Source organism: Anabrus simplex, chromosome X (genome assembly GCF_040414725.1).
Source record: "Anabrus simplex isolate iqAnaSimp1 chromosome X, ASM4041472v1, whole genome shotgun sequence".
In the NCBI taxonomy this organism is placed as follows: domain Eukaryota; kingdom Metazoa; phylum Arthropoda; class Insecta; order Orthoptera; family Tettigoniidae; genus Anabrus; species Anabrus simplex.
The window spans coordinates 12,629,568-12,653,265 of NC_090279.1; the positions used below are offsets into that span (position 1 = coordinate 12,629,568).

General features: G+C 39.3%; 1 protein-coding gene across 1 annotated transcript in view; it reads right to left on the reverse strand.

Annotated features, from left to right (window-relative positions):
• Positions 1-864: 864 nt before the first annotated feature.
• Positions 865-23,698, reverse strand: part of LOC137503222 (uncharacterized) — a 75,497-nt gene continuing 52,663 nt past the window's right edge. The window contains exons 4-5 of the mRNA XM_068230761.1: positions 19,068-19,150; positions 865-952 (exon numbers count right to left, since the gene is read on the reverse strand). Of these exons, the coding sequence (XP_068086862.1) occupies positions 865-952; positions 19,068-19,150 (171 nt within the window). The remainder of the gene's footprint in view (positions 953-19,067; positions 19,151-23,698) is intronic.

Sequence of the window (23,698 nt, forward strand, 5' to 3'; positions counted from 1 at the left end):
ACTGTTTGGGATACTATTCACCATGGCACATAGTACCGCATGATTTGTTCTGACTGCCCGGATTTTGTCTTGCGAAAATTATGAATTTCATTTTAAAAACCGGAAGATTTTCCTTTATATTTGGCTGCTTCCTTTACTTTATTCAGACGATCAATTTCATGGATGTCTTCGAATTGCCTCCGCAGTCTTTCAACTTCATTATGGATACCGGTAGTCATCAGCTGTTATCGCAGTCTTAGAATTCTTGATCGGAGCCTCTAATGTCTGATTTTCTAATCACTGCTGGCATTCTTACTCGTTGGAATATTGACTTGGATTGATACATCGTTGTTCAAATGAATTTCGTACTCGTCATCCAATGCAGTTCCTTCAGTTGAAGAGCTTGTTTTATCACAGATTTCTTCCGAAGAAATATCTTGTCGCTGTCTGGTCTTTCGTCGAGCAATTTTTCTGGTTTGAAGGTAATGGGGATAATTCGAAGACCGACTAGGTACGCTGTCTGGCTTCAATATAGTTTTCTTTTAGTTTTACCTTTTATCTCCATCTCTAAAATTCAGGTTGCAAACACGAAAAGAATCGAATGGAATCCATTGATTACCCTTGGTTGATCTTTGCACTGATATAGCGTTAAGCCAATTTTCCGAAAGTTCTTTACTGGGGGGGGGGGTAAGAGAAATCCTCACACCTGAAGAATTAGGATATCCTGCTTTGATATACAGAGAGGAACACAACAATTAATCATTTTATAACCAGAGACACACACAAATGCTCGATACAAAAGCCCTAGAACACTACATCGTGGGTACGGAGATAAGTTGGGTGCGTTAGCTGGCGCCCCTAGCGGAGGTTCGTGACACTCAGAGCTCACACTGAGAAGCATGTTAACTGGATGGCATAGAGCAAGTAGTATATAGGTTTGAGACGGCGGTGGTTTAACCACTTGAAACATACTCTGGAAGAACAAATTTGATTTGTAACAGTCAGTAGAACTGGTTGAATTTAGGAAAGGATGCATTACCAGTCACAACTACAGATTATGCGACACTTACTGAAAAGAGCACTGGCTGCACTGGGTGCAATGTCCCGCTATGTCTGGCTCAAATAGGATTTTTGAGAGGTGAAGATGCAAAACTCTCATTCTCCAATTTTTTAAGGTATTGAGTTATGCATATCACCATGATCATCTTGTAAAAGCGCATCGAACTGTGATGGTAGTTTGAACCAAAACGCACATTATAAGACTGAAAAATATACTGTAAATGGAGTTTTGAAACATAAGTCACATTATCCAAGAGATGTTTTGCAGCAAAATTCACTCTCTCCATTCCAACCAATCTGAGAGCATGTGGTGCGCCCAGGGCATCTTGGGATTGTCTTCACTTTGTTGATGTTTTGTTCACCTCATTCTTAGCCTCTCAGTTTACACTGCAAGTTTTTAATTAATTAATCTTTTATTATTACGGCTGGGGGCCTGCACGAGGATTGTTCTGACAAGAACTAAAGCGAAGGACGTACTTGTTCGGGGAGAGTACACATACAAGTCAGACCCTGGAGCGTCCAAATCTCTAAACAAGCCAAGGAAACGGCTTTCTAACATGAGTCCTAACGTTATTCCTGCGTCAAACACAACAAAAGAAACCAAGAAGTTTGATGTCAACAACTTGTTAAGGAAACATCACGGGGACCACTGGAGAGATAACGAGGAGTTGCTACTTTTCAAAAACATTATTGATGGGGCTGATGACACTGAAGAAGAGGAACCAGTTTGTGAGCCGATTGAAGAAGTCATTGTCATTAACGTGTAAAACCTGTAGACTACTATAAAGTTTCTAACATTTTAGATATTAAAATTTGTTATTTTCTTAACGCTTTTTGTTTCCTTTTTGCTAACCTAACCTATAACAGCATACCAACCCACGATATTTTCCTTGGTCCGTTTTCAAAGTTAAACCGTTTTGCTTCATAACTAACATTATCCATGAAAGTTTGTTGCAAACTCACAGTTGACCACAGTTTTGTTCAAAACTCACATTGTCTGAATTTTTATTTAAAATTACAAAAGAGCCCTCTTTACACAAAGCTTTGCAGTGTGGGCAAACAGTTCATGTTGAAACAAACTTGTAACAAAAAAAGTACGATACCATGGCCTTCAACATTAAACAGTTTTTCACCTTTTTACGAAAGTTTGGGAAAGTGGAGAATATGAGTTTTGCATCTACACCCCTCATATATGAGGCGGTCCGTTCCAAAACTCGTCTTATCCATCATAAGTGATTTTTCAGGAGATGCGAAAAACCTGTCATTTTTGTAATATAAGTCTCACTTATTGAAATGTATTACGACGCGTTCAAGTCCAATGTCATAGCGTCGTCTTACTGAAGAATTATAAATATAATTAATAGAATGTCCATAAATTACATTTGTATTTTGGATAAGACGAGTTTTGGAGCACCCAAAAAATTCAAAATATATTAGCTCACATAACTTATTTTTAAACAAGAAAAATGAAAGGATTGATAACATAATGTTGTAATAAAACTCACTAGTACACTCATGCACCTTTTTGCTATCAGTATTATGATATTCACAAATAAATTAAACACAGCAGTGTGATTTATCATATTTACATCCTATCCATAGTATTTGGAGAGAATCCTTCCTTTATAGGCTACACTGTACTCACAATAGAAGTAACTTGAACAATAAAACATCACTTTGTTGTTAATCAAACTCTCAAATCTGTTCCCTCCTCTTGAGATCCATCACAAAGAACTTCTGTTTCTTCAACAAGATTGTTTTCGTCTACAGAAATTGTGGTGAACAGATTCTTATAAAAAGAAAGCAACTCATTCCTATCCTAATCCATTCCAAAATGCTTTTCAAGCAAACTTTTTACGTCCTTTACTTTGGCGGGATTCAAGTTTACTCCTGGCAATAATTCAGGTGGCTTTAGCATATCTCGTAGGCGTTTTCCCTTTTTCATTACGGATTTTCCTAAACCGATGTCTGAGTTGTAATGAGGTTCTCCCCATAAGGGTGACATTTCCCAGTGAGTCTTTGCTAATATCAAATCGTTTCACTGAAGAAAATTTAAAGTGCCAAGATGCAGACATTTTCATCATATTTTCAGAAACCACTATCCAATTGGTCACCGAGCAGTCTCTGCCAAACTTGAAGACTTCAGCATGTTTGCTAAAGATGTCTTCATATTCTGCTGGATTACAGATTATAGGGCATTTCCGTATCTCTCTCTCTCTCTCTCTCTCTCGACTTGAGCAAATACCCTGTCAGAGGGCAGAAATGAGTGGCCTGTCATAGAAAAGACCAATTTAACACTTTCTATACTAGGCGGAGCTGTGTGTGCCAAGAAATATGAGCACATTGCAATCATTGTAGATTTGCGGTTCTGTCCTCCGTAGCCATCCGCACGAATTCGTATATTAGTTAAGTTTGACAAATCAGTTTGTGATAATCGATGGTAAACTGCAGATGACGTTTCACTAGACCCCTTGTTGAATTCATGATCCATCCATGTGTATGTAAAAACATTCTCCTTTGTCAACTTGGCATGTGAGATACCCCTCACAATGGTAAAATTATAGGTGTACAATTGGTGACTGTAATAGGCAATTTGATCTGGAACTTTTGGATTCACAAGATTCTTTTGGCAGTCAAATGAAAATATTGCCATGCTGTCCCTTTCTTCTTGGAGCTTTTTGAAAAAAGCTGCAGCCCTTAGTTTGTGTACTCTAAGTTCCAAGATTAAATAATTCTTCAGTGATACGTTCGAACTTTCAAGTTTAATTTTCTCCTTGAGATCTATGCACTTTGAGCAAGCGTCAGTAACTGGTGTTCCGAAACCTATGTTGTAGCAACGCGTAAAAATTTCGCGGAAGAACCACCGCTTCACCCTGAGTTCTTCATGCGATTTCTTGTTATACATTTGGTAAAGCTTAGCGATGCTTAAATATCCTGGTAGATACTGTCTGACCGGTGACTTTCCGCGGCAATAGTGACTTTCACAACACTGCACACTTTCAATGAAACGTTTCACGGAGTGCCTCTTTTCAGTGTACTCTGGTTTGATCCTAGCTCCTCCCCTCTTTTCTGTTGGAAGTTTCCCTGTCGTGAAGTGATTTCTGGCAATCCTCTGAACCCGATCTTTGCTGACATGCAATACATTCAAGAATGTCTTTTGGCAGAACTGAATGTGAAACTGTTCTGTATTAGCAAGTTTTATATACATTCCACAACAAAGGCAATATTTTCGGTCATCTTAATACAATCTATTCACAGCACAAAACTGCATGAAAGACTAACACAGTTCAAGAGCAACTCAAAGAGTGGAAAGACTGGCATAAAACGCGGGTATATTGTAGCGTGTGTCACGTGCTAAAATTATCCATTCCTATTGGTTGATTGTATATGGCGAGTTTTGGAACGACAAGCGCCGTGGATGAGGCGAGTTATGGAACAAAAGCCTAAGTTTGGTGACAGATTTATATGGGAAAAGGCGCGTTTTGGTGCTTAATTTTGTGTTAGAACTATCACAAACATCACCAAGAAGGTAATGCTACCTCTAACTCATTTTTTTAAATGGATAAGATGAGTTTTGGAACGGACCGCCTCATATAAGGGAGAAGGAACCTCTCCGGGTGGAAAAAATACATTTCATCCCTGCCTTCCCAATATACTTCAACATTTCAGGTCCATGTTCATCTATTTCTGCTGCTTTATAACAATGGAGTTTATTAACCATCCTTTCCACTTCCTCAAGCGTAATTTCACCAATATCATTTCCTGCCTGCCCATTAACTTGGTTGTTCGCGAAACCACCAGGAAGATTTCCTTTTACATTGAGAAGATTTTCAAAATATTCCCTCCACCTCTCCAATGATTCCCAGGGATCTATTATGAGTTCACCTGAATTACCCAAAACACTGTTCATTTCTTTTTTTCCTTTACTTCCTAGGAATTTTTATTACTGCCCAGAGAGGTTTCGCTGCTGCTTGGCATAGCCTTTCCAGGTTATTACCGGTAAGACAATCTTCCCAAGATTAATTTTTGGATTCAACAACTATTTGTTTCGCTCTGTTTCATTCATCTACGTACAATTCCTTGTTTGCATCAGTCCTTCTTTGAAGCCATTTCTGATAGGCCTTCTTTTTACGTTTACAAGCTGCTGTCACTTCGACAGTCCACCAAGATGTTCGTTTTTCCCCACCTGTACACGTAGTCGTTCCTAGGAATTCCCTTCCTGTTTCTACTACAGCAGCCCTGTATATCACATATTCTCTTTCTATATCCTGAACCAGCTTACTGTCTACTATTCAAAACTTCTCACTAATCATATCCATGTACTTCTAATTTCCTCGTCCTGGAGATTTTCTACTCTTATTCGTTTACAGACAGATTTCACTTTCCATATCCTAGGCCTAGAGATACTTAGTCCACTACAGATCAGATAGTGGTCTGTACCACCGAAAAATCCCCGAAAACTCACACATTCCTAACAGACTTCCTGAATTTAAAGTCAGTTAAGATATAGTCTACTTTATGGATCTGGTAACCCTAGCCTTCCATATGTAGCGGTGTGAATAGCCTTATGCTTGAAGAATGCATTCGTAACGGCTAAACACAAACTAGCACAGAAGTCCAGAAAACGCTTCCGATTCCCATCAGCTTCCATAAATATTCCACACATTTACCAATCACCCTTTCGTATCCTTCAGTTCTATTCCAAACTCCCGCATTGAAATCGTCCATTAGCACTATTCTATCCTTATTGTTGACCCTGACTACGATGTCACACGATGTTTCATAAAACTTGTCAACTTGATTATCATCTGCACCCTCAAATGGTGAGTACACTGAGATAATTCTCGTCCTTATTCCTCCATCTGACAAATGTACCCACATCGTTCGCTCATTTACGTGCCTGAAAGAAACTGTGCTGCGTACAGTAGTATTTCTCATAAACAGTCCTGCCACATACTCTGCCAGTCCCTTCTTAACACCCAACAAGTACCCTTTATAATCTCCTGTCTCTCCCTCGTTATCACTTCTTACCCGAATATCACTTACCCCTAGTACATCTGGGTGCGTCACCTCTAAGCTGACTCAGCCAGTTCTACTTTATTTTTTACAAAAGCCCCATTAATACTGATAGCTCCCCATCAAATTCCATTTCTTTCGCCAAGTTGTTTCCAAGGATTCCCTTACCTGTCAAATGAGAGTGGGGCTCCATTACTCCCATAGGTCCGAGGATTGCTTAAAACGTTCTGAACTCTGCAAATTCATGAAGCAGGATGCTACCTTACTTACACATAGTCCAAGTGAGGTTCTCTCCTGTAACGGGTTAGGGACCATCGGTGGAGTGTGTAGTTCTAGCCGTCTGAGCACGCGAAGGGCTATTACACAGAACCATTCGCGTTCCGTAGCAACTGCTATCGCGACCCTCAGGACCACTTACTAGGCCTTTCAGCCACTGCTCATGGTTCACGAACTAGAACGTGACTACAGTAACCCACACCAGGGACCATCAGTTATTATTATTATTATTATTATTATTATTATTATTATTATTATTATTATTATTATTATTATTATTATTATTATTAGGTTCGTTACGACCCCTGAGGATCACGAGTGACTTGTTCGGTAAGTTTTCTTTCTTCCCAATACCTCTTCTTTCTCTCGGATTCCGTGATCTGAATCTGTATCATGGTGTCTCTCCATCTGTGACCTTCCACGAGCTTTTTGTATTTGGACCTATCCTGTACTGTCATCAGTAGATATTTTTCCTTTATGCCAATAGTCTCCCAATCTCTCTGACATCCTACATCCACTTATTTCCGTTTAAGCAGGTTGCGTTCCATATCTTCTTCGTCAACCTACTGTCATCCATCCTCATGAGATGTCCAACAAATCCTAACCTTCTCTTTCCTATCACACTCGAGATTGGTTCTATACTCGCATATAGTTCCTGCCTTGATCTGTGTACCCAGATTTCACTTTGCTTTTTGGTGCCCCATATATGTCTCAAGATTCTTCTTTCCTCCTTCTCCAATTGCATGCATGCTCTCTTGCCCAATGTCAGCGTCTCAGTTGCATATAATGCAGCATTCCTGATGGTTATCATGTAGTGTCGCAGATCGACGTTCCTCCATACGTAGTCATGGTTGCATATCGTAGTTTCAGCAGCAGTTGAGCTCTGTCTGTGGTACTTTTGTTGCTTTGTACTTTACCCGTGATGTTCTCACCTAGGTACCGGAAGCTGTCGACTCTCTCTACCACTTGGTCTTTTACATTCCAATCGGTCTTTGCATTCAGTATCTTCGTCCTGTTGTAGGCTATTTTTAGACCAACCTTTGCTGCAGTCTCAGCTAGATTTGCTAGTGCCAACTTCGCGTCTTCTTCCTTCTCATGTAACAACACCATATCATCTGCGAAGGCAAGGCAATCCTCTATGACATTGTTTTTGATCTTATATCCAATCTGTACACCTTCAATTCCCATGGTTCTATTCAACTGTCTCCACTGCTTCACCACTTCATCCAAAATTAGGTTAAATAATATTGGCGACAGACCATCCCCTTGTCAGACTCCCGTCTTAATTTCAAAGCTGTCTGACAACATACTCCGGTATTTAACTCTAGCGGTTGTAGCCTTCAGTGATTCCCCCACCAATGCGTGTGTCGTAGAATCCAATCCTCTGTCGCGTAGGATGTTCAGAAGTGTGTTTCTGTCTATCGAGTCGTAGGCTTTTGCGAAGTCTACAAATGTAACTATTGTGTCCTTTCCTTTCCTGTGTCTGTGTTCGATGATTCTCTTCAGTCCAAAGATCTGTTCTACGCAGTTCCTCCCTTTCCGGAAACCACCCTGGTATTCTCCTATGGTCGATTCAAGCTGTTCTTCCACTCTGTTCAGCAATAATCTCGAGAGTATCTTGTATCCACTGTTTAGCAGTGAGATACCTCTATAGTTATCCAGTATTCTTAAGTCTCCTTTCTTAAGTACCGGTATAATTATGGCTCCTTTCCAGTCGCTAGGTATCTTCTTATTTATCCAGATGTCCATTATTATTCTGTACATGCTTTCTTCCATTGCAGGACCACCCCATTTGATCTCCTCGGCGCATATACCATCATTAAATGCCGCTTTGTTGTTCTTGTGATCCTTGATTGCCTTCACAACTTCTGTTCTGGTGGGTGCTCACCCTTGGTTGATGTATCTGCTGTACTGTAGACCATACTCCTTGTGGGTGCTTCTGTGTTCAGTAGATTTTTGAAATATCTTGCCATTTCCTCGCATACGTCTTTTTCACCTATTTTCAACTCGCCATCTTGTTCTTTCACAAAAGGTTCTCTCGCCTCATAACCCTTTATCCTGCTTTTCATCTCCTTAAAGAAGGATCGCGACTTGTTTTTCTTAAACGCATGATCAGCTTCTTCCGGCCTTTCATTCCACCTTTCCCTTCTGGCATTCGTGATCATCTTGGCAGCCATCATTCTCGCTCTCTCGAATGTTGACAGGTCCTCTTCCTCCTTGGTAGTCTGCCACATTACCCACATCTTCCTCCTGTACTCTACCACCTCTACACATTCTTCTGTCCACCACTCATGCTTCCTTCTCTTGTTATTAGTGGCCAATTGTTTGGATTCTTCTCTAACCTTGTCATTTAAGTTTTCCCATTAACTCTCCACTGTCAGGTTCTTCATGTACTGATCTCGGTTTTTGTTCAGCAGTTCTCTGTCGATCTGGTGTGTGTTTGTGTTTCTCCTAGTTCTGTTTGGTATCCATCTACATTTGATTTCAGTAAGATAGTGATCAGACTCCATTCTGCTGTTTTTCCTGACTTTGGTGTTCATGATCTCTGCATGGTTTTTGTCTCAGATCGCTACGTGGTCTGTCTGCCTTTCACCAATTCTATTGCCCGGACTTACCCAGGTTGTCTTTTTACTCGCCTTGGCTTTATAGTGTGTGGTCATGATTCTCATCTTGTGTCTTTTGCACAAGTTCGCAAGCCTTTCTCCATTCTTATTGGTTCTCTTGTGCGCAGGGTAATCCCCTACTGGGCCTTTGAATCTCCTTTCAGTGCCTAGCTGTGCATTGAAATTATTATTATTATTATTATTATTATTATTATTATTATTATTATTATTATTATTATTATTATTATTAGGGAGCGATAAGGTTCCTAATCCACCTCATCAGCACTTCTATTGCTGCGTCAGCGAGCGAGGTCATTGACCCCTAGTAGTGTACCGAGGCGGGTTCTGACTCCGAGGTCATTGACCCCTAGTACCCTAGCGCCCCCACGCTGCCTCATATGGAGCTGCGTATAGCCGTCATCTTGTGCAATTAGAAAGCCACCATCCGCGCAAGCGTCCCTACGCCGTCTCATAAGAGCCTATGTATAGTAGCCATTTTGTGCAAGTGGCCCTAGGCCATCCCATAAGGAGCTGTGTACAGCCGATATCTTGTGGAATTGGCGTCGGTAAAGACAATTGCCCCAAAACTAAGGATAGCCCCCTTCAAGGTTGCGGATGTGGGGTTAGGCTCGCTCTCTTAAGCGTCGGGAAGGGCAATTAGCCATTAAAGTGAGGTTACGCCCCTGAAAATTGCGAATGTGAGGTCACGCTCGCTCTCTTAAGTAAAATCAGCAAATCGGCCTAGTTCTTTTACTATTCTAGGGGTCAATGACCTCGGAGTCAGTACCCGCCTAGGTACACTACTAGGGGTCAATAACTTCTGGTGCTTACGCAACAAAGAAAGTGCTGACGAGGTGGTGTGGGAACCCTATTGCTCCTCTACTATTATTATTATTATTATTTCGGACATATCGTGGATCACAGAGGTGTAAGAAGGTGCTGGGCTGAATGGATTGACAAGGAATTGAGAAGAGCATAATTTAATGAACTAAATTTTGAAATTTTGTTCCTTCCTTCTTGTTTTTCTTATTTAAAATTTGGTAAATATGAGATGTGAATAAACAATAGCAATATAATAATGAACTCGTTAGCTTCAACAACAACGACTTAAAGTTCAAAATCAGATACAAAAGTAGAGAGAATTTTCAGCATGATAATATACGAGGGATGAGTATTTTAGCTCTGAAACAGGTACACAATAGTATAAGAGCAGGTTTGCTCCATTAACTTCCATAGCCTAAAAGTCTAAGCTCCAAACTCTAATAAAGTCCAGTTTCTAAGAGGCATAAATTTCTTACAGCACACAAGGTTATACAATTGCAACCTTCAAATGAGGTATTTACAGTCACTTCTGCGCAATTATTTTCTTATTATTTTCCGGAAACATGAAGAGGGGCAATGAGTGCCCATACCAAATGACCACAATGTAAGAATGATAACGATCGGCCAGAAAAAATGCAGGGAGGCGAAAAACCAGCACTCCTTCTAGAAAACTCTTCAAACCATAAGTGGGCTCATAGCCCCAAGATACAGAGGCTAAGGCTATTGTGCGCCAGGGCGACTAAATAATTAAATTGTATACAAAAAACTTTAGTCACCCCATACCGAGTTGAATGGTAGGCAACAGAGGGTAATCACTCTTGTCCCCTAACATTACATATATCCCAGTTGGGAATAAAACAGAGCCCTTAGACTGGCGAAAATGTTATATTTAATCCAACAGGTTTAGAAATGTACTTCCCTCAAGCTATCTCCGGGAGCTATCACATGTTAAGAAAATTCTGTCATTACCTTGTATTGCTGGGCCTTCCGAACGCAGATCTGCGACCTCTGCCACTTTAGTATACGCCGCACACAAAAAAGTGGAGCCATGACAATGACAACACGGTCTTAATCCGCCCAGCGTTTTTAGTATCTCGAGCGGAAGTTAGTGAACTCTTTACAGATAGGCATTCGCAAATTCGAATTGTTTGATAGGTACGGGAGATTGAGGGGGGAGGCAGATGTGATGACAACCTTGACACAAGAACAAAAAAAAACTTCAAAACTATGCTAAACCACTTCTGAAAATTAGCATCATTTTAAGAATTAATTGCCGTTAATCTCGCCAGAGAGGATACTTACGCCGATGGTGGAGGCATCTAACAGTTGAAAATCCAAGTGTCTTGCATAACATTATTTCAAGTTCAATTACATAGATGGCCTTATAGAATGCACGCCGTTCGACCGGACGGAGAAAGTGCACACTCGGTACAGACCACCACCCCCGAAGCTCTTACCACGGTATGAACAGCTTTGAAATCTTGAATCTTGCCATGCATAATTTTTTAGAAAACTTATATAAGTTGGAGTATCACTTGATAGAGAGTCCCTTCTTGTATATTTTCTGAAGTAAAGTAGTTCAGATAGTGTTTGCGAAGTAGCAGAAATTCGGGCTGTTGCTCCCAGAGTCTGTAGCAAGAGTGGCTGCTGCTGACGATGACTGGATGGGGAACACTGAGATACCATCCACAAAGTACCAAATATAATTGTTCGGGCCTAGGAAGGAGTGGGCGGTTGGAGTCCAGCTTCCAAGCCTATCCCAAGGTTGATAGTCCCAAAGGCCGCAGTTTAGACAGATTCTCGGCCGGAAAGAGGCGGGCCCATACCCCGCGCCGGCATCACTCGCAGGTTGACACTATGTGATCTCAGGTGAAAGTAGGGCACTGTAACATTGAACTTTGGGGCAAGAGTATGTGACTCACAGACAGTGCAGAGGACGATATATTGGGAAATCGAGCGTATACACAGAAAGTAGGGGAAAAGAGGCGCAAGGAACAAACAAGACAGCATAAGACGAATGACCTGAAAGCTGTTAGACTACATAGAAACATGGCCCGTGACCGAACTAACTGGAGAAAATGAATCACAACACCAGGCAGGATTAATTTTAAAAGAGCAGAATAACAAGAAGCAAGTTGATGAATAATCTGTTATAGAAAAGGGATACAATGGATATTTTGCACATCCTAACATTTAACTTACTATGTTCAAATTTTCTCCCTTAAAGCCTATGTCTAATATCTATTTCAACTAAATAGTGTTCGAATGACAGAGCACCTCTGGATTACGTGTTTAAGGTATTCATAAACGTTTGAAATGGCGTATTTAGACAGAATTTTCACTTTTTCATTTTTGTTTCCTGATGAAAGATTTATTCTTCTACTTTAAGAAAATGTATAGTACTTACATATTTCGTGCATAAATATGCTCAGAAAATTGATATAAAGGGAACAGTGCACCCGTGTCTCGGTCTAAGATGGGCGTGGCTTCGCTTAACGGAGAATTTCATGGTTCCTTTCGATTTAATTCAAGTTTGGCGCTCGTTGTTATACAATAGCTCTCCATAGATGGCTCCAAATGCGTATTCTTTGTATGCAACAGTAATACTATTTGGTATTGAGAGCTTCCATGGTTTCCATAACTGCGTGTTTTTAGTGAAAAATATTGTCATGTAGCCTGTTTGCCTGTGTGCCTTTGGATGTATATTCGTTGTTGAGATAATGTCCAGAAACTGTATTGGATGTAAGAAACATTCAAATGATTATAAGCATTCCCCATTCTATTTAGGTTGGAAAGCTGGATCATGCTGCAGTCTTTGCCAAAAATTACAGTGGGTCTTCGCCTAATATGGAACAGTAAAAATATTTTCTCGCTCGGGTGAGAGTAGAGGTCTGGAGTATGTAGATTTCTATGGGGATGGGGATTCCGAAAGTTACAAGGTAGTGTGTGATTCCAATCCATACAATGGTAAAGAAGTCAATAAACTGGAATGTGTGGGCCACTATAAAAAGCATATAGGAACAGCTCTTAGAAAAATTGTACAACGTAACAAACCATGGGCGGTAGAGGCAAATTAACTGGAACACTGATAGACAAGTGTCAGAATTATTTTGGAATTGCTTTGCTTTCCAACTACAGTTTCATGAAAGATATGACAAATGCTGTATGGGCAACATTGTATCATTTGACTGCCCATAAAGCGCCTCCCCACCACAGATGCCCTATAGGAACAGACAGCTGGTGTTTATACCAACGAGCCACAGCTGGCAATCTACTTGAAAATTATAACCATAAAGCAGGAATACCACTGGAAGTCCTAATGCAATGGTAAGGTAAGGGTTATTCAGCCCGAAGGCAAGTCCGAACCTCCGCAGAGGTGTTCCTGAGCCGGAGTTTACATGCAGAAGGGTGGCCAGTTCCTTTCTGCTCCTCCATTCTCTTACCCCCACCAACAGCGTGTGGCACCCCATCCAACTCCTGACCACGCCCAATGTTGCTTAACTTCGGAGATCTCACGGGATCCGGTGTTTCAACACGGCTACGGCCGTTGGCACATGCAATGGAGCCTGGGTATGAAAGGCTCTGTAATCCAAAAATGTTATTCAAATGTCTTCATGGTTTGACTCAAAATACCAATGTGTCATGCAATGGTACGGTATGGATGAGGTGTAAAAAAATACATATGTGGGGCTATCCACTCTCAAACTGGGTGTCATGGATGCAGTTTTACACTTTAATTGTGGAAACAAGGTTGAAATAGAGGTTTTAGGAAGAATTAAGGTTGTGCCTGATATGTACTCAGCATCAGGAGTGTCACAAGCTGATGAGACATGTGTACGCATAAGTCAGCCTCAGAACACTTCTGAACAAAGACAGCGAAGGAGGTACCTCAGGGGAAGAAGAAAGCTGAAATAGGACAAGAAACTTGAAGGGGAAGGTCGCACCTATGCAGCGAGAGAATTCTAATACTTTCAGGTAAAACAAACAGGTCTAATCATAATACAACCCTTTAAATATACTCAAAACTAAAAACTATGTTTTCTTTTCAGGTTCAAACAACAATGTGTCGAGTTCTAAATCGGATATCTACCTCGAAAAGGTCTCAAATTGATGATAATTAATTTAGGAATATCTTGTACTAGAACTGAGAAAAAATATATCCCCGTTCAAAAACTGAGAACGAAGAAATTAAAAAATTATTTTTGAAATTTCGAATTTTTGAAATAAGGTGTTATAATTCTTTGTGAAATCGTGATAAACTAATACATTTAGTAGGAGGCATCAAGAACACTAACGATGATAGTTCGGCGAAAGAAACATTAAAATAAATGCATTTTGTAGTTGCTAGATAGTCTCAAAAAAGTGAAATTTTGTTAACAAAAAATTCTTGGACAGCCCTTAAATGATAAAGTGGGCAATCCCATAGTATAACAGTCTTCATTTACCTTCCTGTTAACTACTAACACAATTTTAAAATTTTTGTATAAAATTATGGATTTTGTAATGAAGCGAACATGAATACCGGGGACAAACAAGACAGCATAGAACAAATGACCTGAAAGCAGTGAGACTACATAGAAACATGGCCCTTGACCGAACTAACTGGAGACAATGAATCACAACACCAGGCAGGACTAATATTAAAAGAGCAGAATAACAAGAAGCAGGTTGATGAATAATCTGTTATAGAAATGGGATACAATGGATATTTTGCACATCCTAACATTTAACTTACTATGTTCCAATTTTCTCCCTTAAAGCATATGTCTAATATCTATGCCACAAAATAGTGTTTTTGCAATTCATATTTCTGCTGACATCCGTCATAGATAGCAGACGATCAAAATAATTAATTTATTTTCACCCTAATCACATCTATAAATATGAAGACTGTGGAGGAATGACAAAAAGAGGTCGGCTCAGGGCCTTGTGACACTGGACATCTACAAGTGAAAGGACACCGCATCACTACATGTTTAGTTCAAGACTATGTGTCTACACAAACTTAAGTTAGCCTCATCACTAATTATTTATTTCAGGGCGATGTGTTGTTCCAACAATGGAAGGAAATCTCATCAGTAAGTGGTAAGCTCATAAACATGTGCCTTTCCACATGTCAGCAATTAGGAAATTTTATGAACCTTAAAACCTGTTCATATGTAATTCAGTACCAAACTGACAAGGCAAATATCTTACACATTTTAAAAGAACTCATTAAAGTTGCTGCCTGATATTTGTAGACTGCTGAAATGAAAGTCAGGATAACATAGCACATGAGGTGAGATATAAAACAAAGTGGTATGCAGTAGATAAGATCCGGTCAACTGAATCATTCAGAAGCGTATAAAAATCTATGATTTACAATGGCCTAAGCTACATAGACCATGGACTCTGCCTTATATACCAAGGAAAAAGCATACACACAAAATGCTTGTCGCTTTGCTGGTTCGAGACTGCATCTGCACAAGATATGTTTAGGAAGAAGAAAGCTATTTAAACTCCATCCAAAAACAGAAATGGGCATTTTGCATGTGAAAAGTATTCATAAGGAACATTTCTATTGGTGGCCATAATATATGATTGTTCTCTAACAGCCTATTGTGTCCAGTCACACACAAATTACAAAGAAACAGCAGAATTTCCTCCTCGAAGAGTTGTATTTGGGCGATCTTCAGTTGTGTGCATGGTTCTACTTTGACTAATGAAAGCATGTAAGCTGGTACTGGGTAGTTCTGAGGACTGAAATGAATATTTTTTGCTACTGGTTGCAAATGTACAGTAAGAAGAAATTAATGCATCATATAACAGTCAAGAAGACTCTAACCACCCACAAAATCAAATAAACCTTTCAGAATTCATAGTTTCCATCACTAATCTGGTCTGAAGTCAAATAATAGGCTATGACTAGCCATTGCAGGACATGCTGATAAAGGGGCTCAGTTAAGATTACCAATCCGAGATTATACCATCATCTCCCAGGTATTATCAAGGATCGTTGTGCACAGTAATGAACAGAGGTGTGACAGCACAAAATTAATTAGCATATAGTCCAAAGGCACACCTACAGTTCAAACAAACTACTGCATTAAATGTTTGAAAACAGGATGTACACTTGTGCTACTTTTTAACCTCAGTGATAAAAATTACAATTTTGAAATAATATTATATCATTGCATTATTATTTACCTCCTTTTACGAAATAATAAATTCACTTACTTGAAGTATTCTGAATTTTTAGGCAACCTGCACAAATTTATAGTTCACTTGTAGCTGTCCATTTTATTAGTTTATACTAATTGTGTAAATGTGTTTGCAATCAACAAGCTACAAGCAATTGACTGACAATGAGCAATAAAATGAAAAGTGGGAATTCGCGACAATCAGCACGTGTGACCACAACACTGGAACAAACATAAATTAAATGCCACAAATTTCCTTTGCTTACAAAAATGTGGACGTTTTATTTGAAAACTATATCTAAGATGTAGCACAACTGACCTGAACGTTTCATTTCTACTACAACTTATCTGCTTTGGGATCTACAAATGGAGGAATCTTACTTAACACACAAGAGAAGAGAAAAGATCATTAGAAAGGAATCTATCCAAATAAATACTTCAAAATGACATTCTTTGCGTTATCACACTAATGAACTCAGGCATCGTTATATTGATTAATGAACCTAATTATGTTGGTTTAAAATTATTGTACTGTTTACAATGTACATAAAACGTAACAGCTTCGAATTTGTATATTTAGTTTATAATCTACAAAAATGGCTATTTCTGTGTGTCACTTTTGGTACTGTACCAGGCAAAATTAAGGATATGGGCATGAGAATCTTGTGAAGGGGGAACGGTCCTTAGGGAGCAGATACAGAGAGATTTAGATGCAGAGCGGAATAATGGATAGATTTTAAAACTTAATTTATTCACCTGGAGAATTTGATGAATAAGTTCCCTATTATTTGTGACTCGTAGCATTAAACCAAATTAAAATACTGTCTGAGCAAGTTCATTTCGCCTGGTTAATTGAAACAAAATAAATATTTATGAATGTCCATCTTTTAACATGAAACGATTATCTTTCGTTGAAAATCAATAAGTTGTTTCCTAATAAAGTTCATAAAGTTCTTCAAGTATTGGTTCAAATGACGAAAACTGAAAATGAATGTAACACCCTTTCACTTGAAAAATTAATTTCCCTACACCACTTTCAAAATTTTAACACTTCAAAATTTGGCAAATTTTATCTTCATCTAAAGTTCGGTGATATAGTCTATTTTAGAACTGTCACTCAACATTTATAAAATTTAATGTGAAATCCAATGAGCGAAATAGTTCGTTGAATTATGAATGAAACCACTGATTCTACAGTTCAACTTGTAATATAGTCTGTTTAAATCTCAAGTTTGTTTACAGTGGCACTCATATCACCAGAAACATCCAAATATCAAACTGAAAATGTACAGAAATGCGGTTCAACGAACATCATATGAAGTCCTCGACAGCTGGTGTTGTGATGCTATCCCCACGGTACCACATCTGATTCCCGCGTAGTAACCACGTTCCGAATCCAACCTCAAACCGCGTTCCATGTCCCGCGTAGTAACCACGTTTAAATTCTATGAAGTCCCCACGTTCCAACTCCCACGTAGTCGAAATGACAGCAGCTTTATATGACAAAATAGGCACTCGGTCAGGGTTTCAGTTTGTCACTTATAAAATTTATAAACAAGAAAACGTTCAACTGACAAGATTAACTTGTGAGTGTTCTATGCTTGTAAGTCGTACAATTGGCACTGTATTTTACTACGTGAATTTCCTCTAATATTTAATCACTGGTAGATGATTGTTATTGCTCATTAGATTGGATTCACTGTTTATGTTGAAGCACAGTTATAACATATTTACACACGAAAATCAGTCTTATCCACCATAACGAAATACTTAATTCGCGGATATTTACAAGTTCCTATGACGGCAATGTCATACAATGTCAAATACTGTTCACTTGTGATGAAGGTTTAACCGTATTAAAACTTCAACAAGTAATTATTACACACGTACTTAAGGTAACTTTATGACATAGATTAGTTTGACAGATTAAATGTTTAATTATTTCACTTGAAAATCGCCTTAATGTTCATACGCTTATTTCTCATGAATATTTAAAGTCAGTTTCATTTGAATATGAATACAAGTTTAAATCAATTAAATTTGTTCGATTTGCAGTGGAAAGTACTAAGTCTGTAAAGTGATTAAATATCATAAATCTTTGACAACACTTTGAAATTATTAAGTTAGTATCATATCACTAGAAAAGTTTCTAAGTTCCAACACGAGTTATTGTTTTATAAGTCTTGGCGAAAACTTTACCGTAGAGTTCGTACGATGTGATGTTTTAAGTTCGAACCTCGCGAACCCGTTCATGTGAGACAGCATGACTACACAACGGCAGCGATTTGAGAACTGAACTGACTTGACATAGCAAAACCCCGTTCTTTTATACCAATCTGCCGAGCTCAGCTTCCTCCTCTCGTAGAAAATCAAGTTTCTTTATACCTGAATTACTCTTTAAGTCCGTAGAACGACATTAATGAAATTGCACTATGTTTGCCTTTAAATAATGGGCTATACGATGGCGTATCTCATTAATTGATATATCAGTGGGTTCCAAAGTTATAACAATTTCTTGTAGTATGTTCGACAATATCAGGAGGCGTTCACGTGATAGCTGCATCACGCGCTGCGTGACGTATCTTGCTTGCTGTATGCATGCTCGAACCGTTCTGTTGCGCTACATCGCATGCTAGGGTCCCCCCGCTGCGCTGACTTCCATTAAATAAAATTATGTTCCAGGCCACACATGGTTCCTGGCAGAGTACGAACGTACAAAATTACTGAGACTATCTGGAGGTAATAGTTGCAGACGGCATTTCAGATAATAAGAATGTGATGAACAAATGATGCATTGACAGTGAAGGAAAGAACACATTTTACATGGTTGCTTAAAGGTATTGTAAACAAAAACACTTCAAAAATATCTAGCTTTACCAGAGATTATGTTTGTATACATATATATTCAGTATAACTACATCACGGAACAAAAATTTGATCTTAAAATTCCTGAATATTTTAGATAAATATAACCAACAGAATTTTAAGATATTAGCGTTTAAATGAAACTTTGTAAAGAAACGATTAAACTGATGAAAATGGCCAGCTTTTGGACATAAACCAACCACTACTGAACACAACTGTGAATAGGTACAATATATTCCATATTGTATAGGATTCGTAGTGTAAGTACTTTGTTTCTTCTTTGATGTACGGCAACAGCTGATCATCAGTGTGTTCTTCTATGTATATTTTCTCCTTAATATCTTCAGAAGGCTGTAAGTAAGAAATAAGAAAAGTAGAATAATGAAGTAAGGGAATTAAATATATAGGCCTAAACAAGAAACAGCTGAGAAAATAAATTTCACAGTGGCACAAGGAGAGTATAATTAATTTATCTCCCATTTAAAAAAAATATAAGATTGGAAAGGAACAATCAAATCAAAATCACTTCAAATGCAATGGAGGTGTCTACCTTGGTGGCAAATGGTACACAAAAATACCTTACTATCAAGCATTAAATTTTCAATGAACAGACAGGAAGACAATTTCCTAAAATACAGTATTATAAAATTTACACTAAATTTTCTTATATTAAACACACAGCTCATCATTAATAAATTTACATTACTTACAAAATTTAGCTCATGATGATGATTATGCTTGTTTCTAATGGGGCCTAACATCGAGGTCATCGGCCCCTAATGGTACGAAATGAGACGAAATGGTATGACAAATTAAAAGTCCAAAATTCTCCACTGACCAGAATTCAATACGTGAGGACGAAGAATGAATGGATGGACATGAATTTAAAACAATCAGTGGATGCGACGCACAATGCCTTACATTCACAGAAACTGACGTAAAACAATAGGATTACTGATGATGCTTGTTGTTTTAAGGGGCCTAACATCGAAGGTCACCGGCCCAATATGATTACTGACCAAGGGACTGTTGCTATAGCATAACACTGAATGGATGATGCTTGCAGTCTAAAGAGGGTCGAAAATCCAAGTTATCGGCCCCGCATAACGCTACTTACCTCTAGGAAGGTAGAACATGGTATTTGTCATGTTGCGGTACTAATCAAAAGTAGCAGAGACTCGCGATATTCCACATATTATGGTACTACACACAGGTTATGAAATTCGACATGTAATACAGACCTATGGGTTTTCTCACCTTGCGGCGCCATTTACAGGCAACGCAAACCTATGGTGTTCATCACATAAGAGTACTAGCCACAGGGACCTGCACTATCCCGCGGTGTTCCTCATAGAGTGGGTACTAATCACAGACAAGGCAGGACCATGGTAGGTATCATCTCATGGTCCCGCTCATATGGTGTACTAATCACAGGTACTGCAAAAGCCGACCGCACGGTGCTCCTATGATACTAATCACAAACATATGTGATACCTAGTATAGTGGTACTACGCGCAAGTAAAAGCGAACCATGATGTTCTTCGCATGGTGGTAATAATCACAAGTAGTTTCGTGGTTCCTTGGTCGCCCCTTACGACAGGCAGGGAATACCGTGGGTGTATTCTTCGTCTGCGTCCCCCTCCCACAGGGGGGTTGTGTGTTTGGTGCGCGAGAGGTATTTAATTTCCCTCAAGTCCGCCAGCAAGCCGCTTAAGACACCATATCCGCCACCTGGGACGGGCCACGTGGGATTACCACTTCTCCCACTGCTAAGCCAGCGTAGTAGGTTCGTGGAAATTTCACTCATAACATCTTCTGTATTTAAAAACATTATCAACTCATATACAACATGTGGAGTTATTTCAAACAATAATATACAACTGATATTAGAATAAAATTTACATTGCATTTATATATTTTATTTTCTTACACTTTTTGGAACCTAACTTGCATAGCGACCTGCTGCGTCTTAACCCAAGTCCTTTCGGCACTGCTTTTTAGACAACTGATAAGAGATAGCAATGTGAAAAGGGACACATTGTAGGATAGCAGTAGACAACTTAGCGTAGAAAAAGCGGAACATTTGTAAATATGTACATTTAAAATTACCTATGCATTTCTGAATATTCAGCAGAGAATATGCACACATACATACGGGGATGGAGGCACTTCCGTGTATTTGTACATGTAGAATTTTAGGAAAATAAATAAATAATAGTATTAATAATAAATACTATCTCCAAAATATTACCCAATACTATTCCTCGCTTCCTTTTTCCTTTCTGCTGATCCCTATTTCAACAATGACTAGCTATTTTATTTATCCTCTTATTACCGGAGTAATAATGTATATCCTCTTTGTGAATACTTTAGTGCTGGCGGCATGGCCATTGAAATTCGTGTCTTTAATGTGGTTTGCCGCTGCGTTCATTCATCAAGTGATTCATGGTCACTGATACTATGGTTTTCAATATTTATAAACATTAACTTCCACCGGTTTTAAAGTTATTAATGAGCCCATCTGTGGTGTATGGCCAGACAGTGCCTTTTCCAGTATTCTTCTGCATTCTAGTGTCGTCGGTATGAACCATCTCGCCACTCTCCCCCTCCACCGAGCGGGTATGCGCACGTAAACATTGCGACTGTGGCCTGATTTCTGGGTTGTCGCCATTAAGGTTCTGCTGTGATGGAAGGATGGCGTGCTTCTCGCTTGACGGGGTGGATAGACCCAGGGTGAAGTTGGTTTGATAGGGCTTACGCCCTCGTCAACTTTGCAATTTAATTTCCAATTTGGTTATCATTTAATGCACCTCGCCTGGAATTTTTGAGTGCACTCTAAGGGTTACCTTTACCATACGTAAGTAAGGATATTATGCTGAAGCGTACTGACGACTACGGCAAGATACTACACTGTAAGTGTTTTTAACTCATCTTTAACTTGTTCCAACTGGTGAACTGAATATTTCTAAATGCCTCGTTCCCCCATTGTGAGGGAGTCCTGAAACGTGAAATTTCTGAAGCTATTTCGAAGAATATAAGGATTACGGAATTTCATGAGCTTGTACTATCAAAATTTATCCCTTCTTTAGCACTGCAATATTTGTTTCCTCAATATTGTTTTAGGACTCAACTATATCTTAGACTCGAGGTTTTATTGCAAGGTATTTCGAATTTCGGTGCCAGAAGAAGAAATGGTGGCACATATTCTGAAAGGTTTTCCTCCCTCCAACCGATCCTACCTCTTCCTCAGGAACAGCCCGACTAATTTTGTGGAATTAAAGGCTGCTTGTACCTTTGCTGAATATGTCAAGCACGGGGACGCGGCCAGACCCATCTGCCACCTTCCTCCTTTTAGCCCGGCCTCGCCTCAATCTAGGGATAGTGGAAATCTTAAAAATGGTATAATTGTGGATTACGTGACCACCTTCGGAATGCTCGCCCGTCAATAAAGCGTAGTACTTGTCCTTGTTCTTATTTGTGTGGGTCGAGGCAGCATATTAAGAATAATTGCCCAACTTCTTTCAAAAAACGCAAAACAAGACTAAAGGTTAATAGTAATACTTGTGAATCTTGCCCCTGAATTTTCTGTGGATTCAGAGAGAGTTATTTGTCGGCAGGAATGTAATAAAATCTCCGATTTGGTTGAGTCTAAAAGTACCTTCGCGAAGGCAGAGCTGAATAATGAACCGATTGTTGCTTTAAAGGACTCGGGTAACGTTGTCACTTTAATATATGATGATGCTTGTTGTTTTTTATCTTTGCTTAACGTCGCACCGATAGAGATATGTCTTATGGCGACGATGGGCTAGGAAATGTCTAGGAAGTGGAAGTGGCCTTAATTATGGTACAGCTCCAGCATTTGCCTGGTGTGAAAATGGGAAACCACGGAAAACAATCTTCAGGGCTGGCGACAGTGGGGCTCGAACCCACTATCTCCAGATTACTGGATACTGGCCGCACTTAAGCGAAAGCAGCTATCGAGCTCGGTGCTTACCGTCTTTCACCTCCTCACATCGAAGGTCAACGGCCCACATAAATTGATGCCAGTTGGTATGATGAAATAAGGTCCTCTTGTAAACTGCCTCAGTTGCAAAAAGGCAAAATTGCATGTGTCACGGCTAATAAGGATAATATGGAAATTTTTGGATCTCTTGACGTGATATTGCGTATTGGTAATTTTACTTGGAAGGTTCATTGCTTGGTATCTCCGAAGCTAGCTTGTAGTATTATTTTAGGCACTGACTTCTTGTCAAGGACCGGATTCGTTTTAGACCTCCAGGCTAGACAATTCTACTTTAAATTTTCCTCAAATTGTAACGTCGATATTATTGATGCTCCTTTGGGTACCTTCAGAATTTCTTATGTAGGTAGGCCGCTACCAGGGAAGAACAATGAAATCGATCAGTTGGATCTTGATCATTTGGATTATCAACAAGCTAATAAAGTCCGTAACTTGTGCCATCAATTTTCTGAGGTATTTACCAACAAGTTAGGACTGACGGATGTATTGGAGTACGATACTGAACTGTCTGACAACCAACTTGTTAGAACTCCTCCTTACCTCTTTCACCTCCTCGCATGCTAGAACTCTAAAGGATTATCGACCAAATGCTTGCCAATGGTGTCATCAGACCGTCCATTTCTCCTTATGCCTCTCTGGTTTACCTGGTACCTAAACCCTCTGGAGGATACCGTGCCGTTATCGATTACAGAGTCCTTAATCGCACAATCATCCTGCAATCTATTCCTTTGCCAGATTTACATGTTCTTTACCGTGTTAGATCTAAATCAATCCTATTATCAGATTCCGCTCTCTAAAACTTATATTTCCCTGAACCGCCTTCATCACGAGTAGTATAATAAGCGGGTTCTGGCGCCTCCTCCCGCGGGAAATTTGAA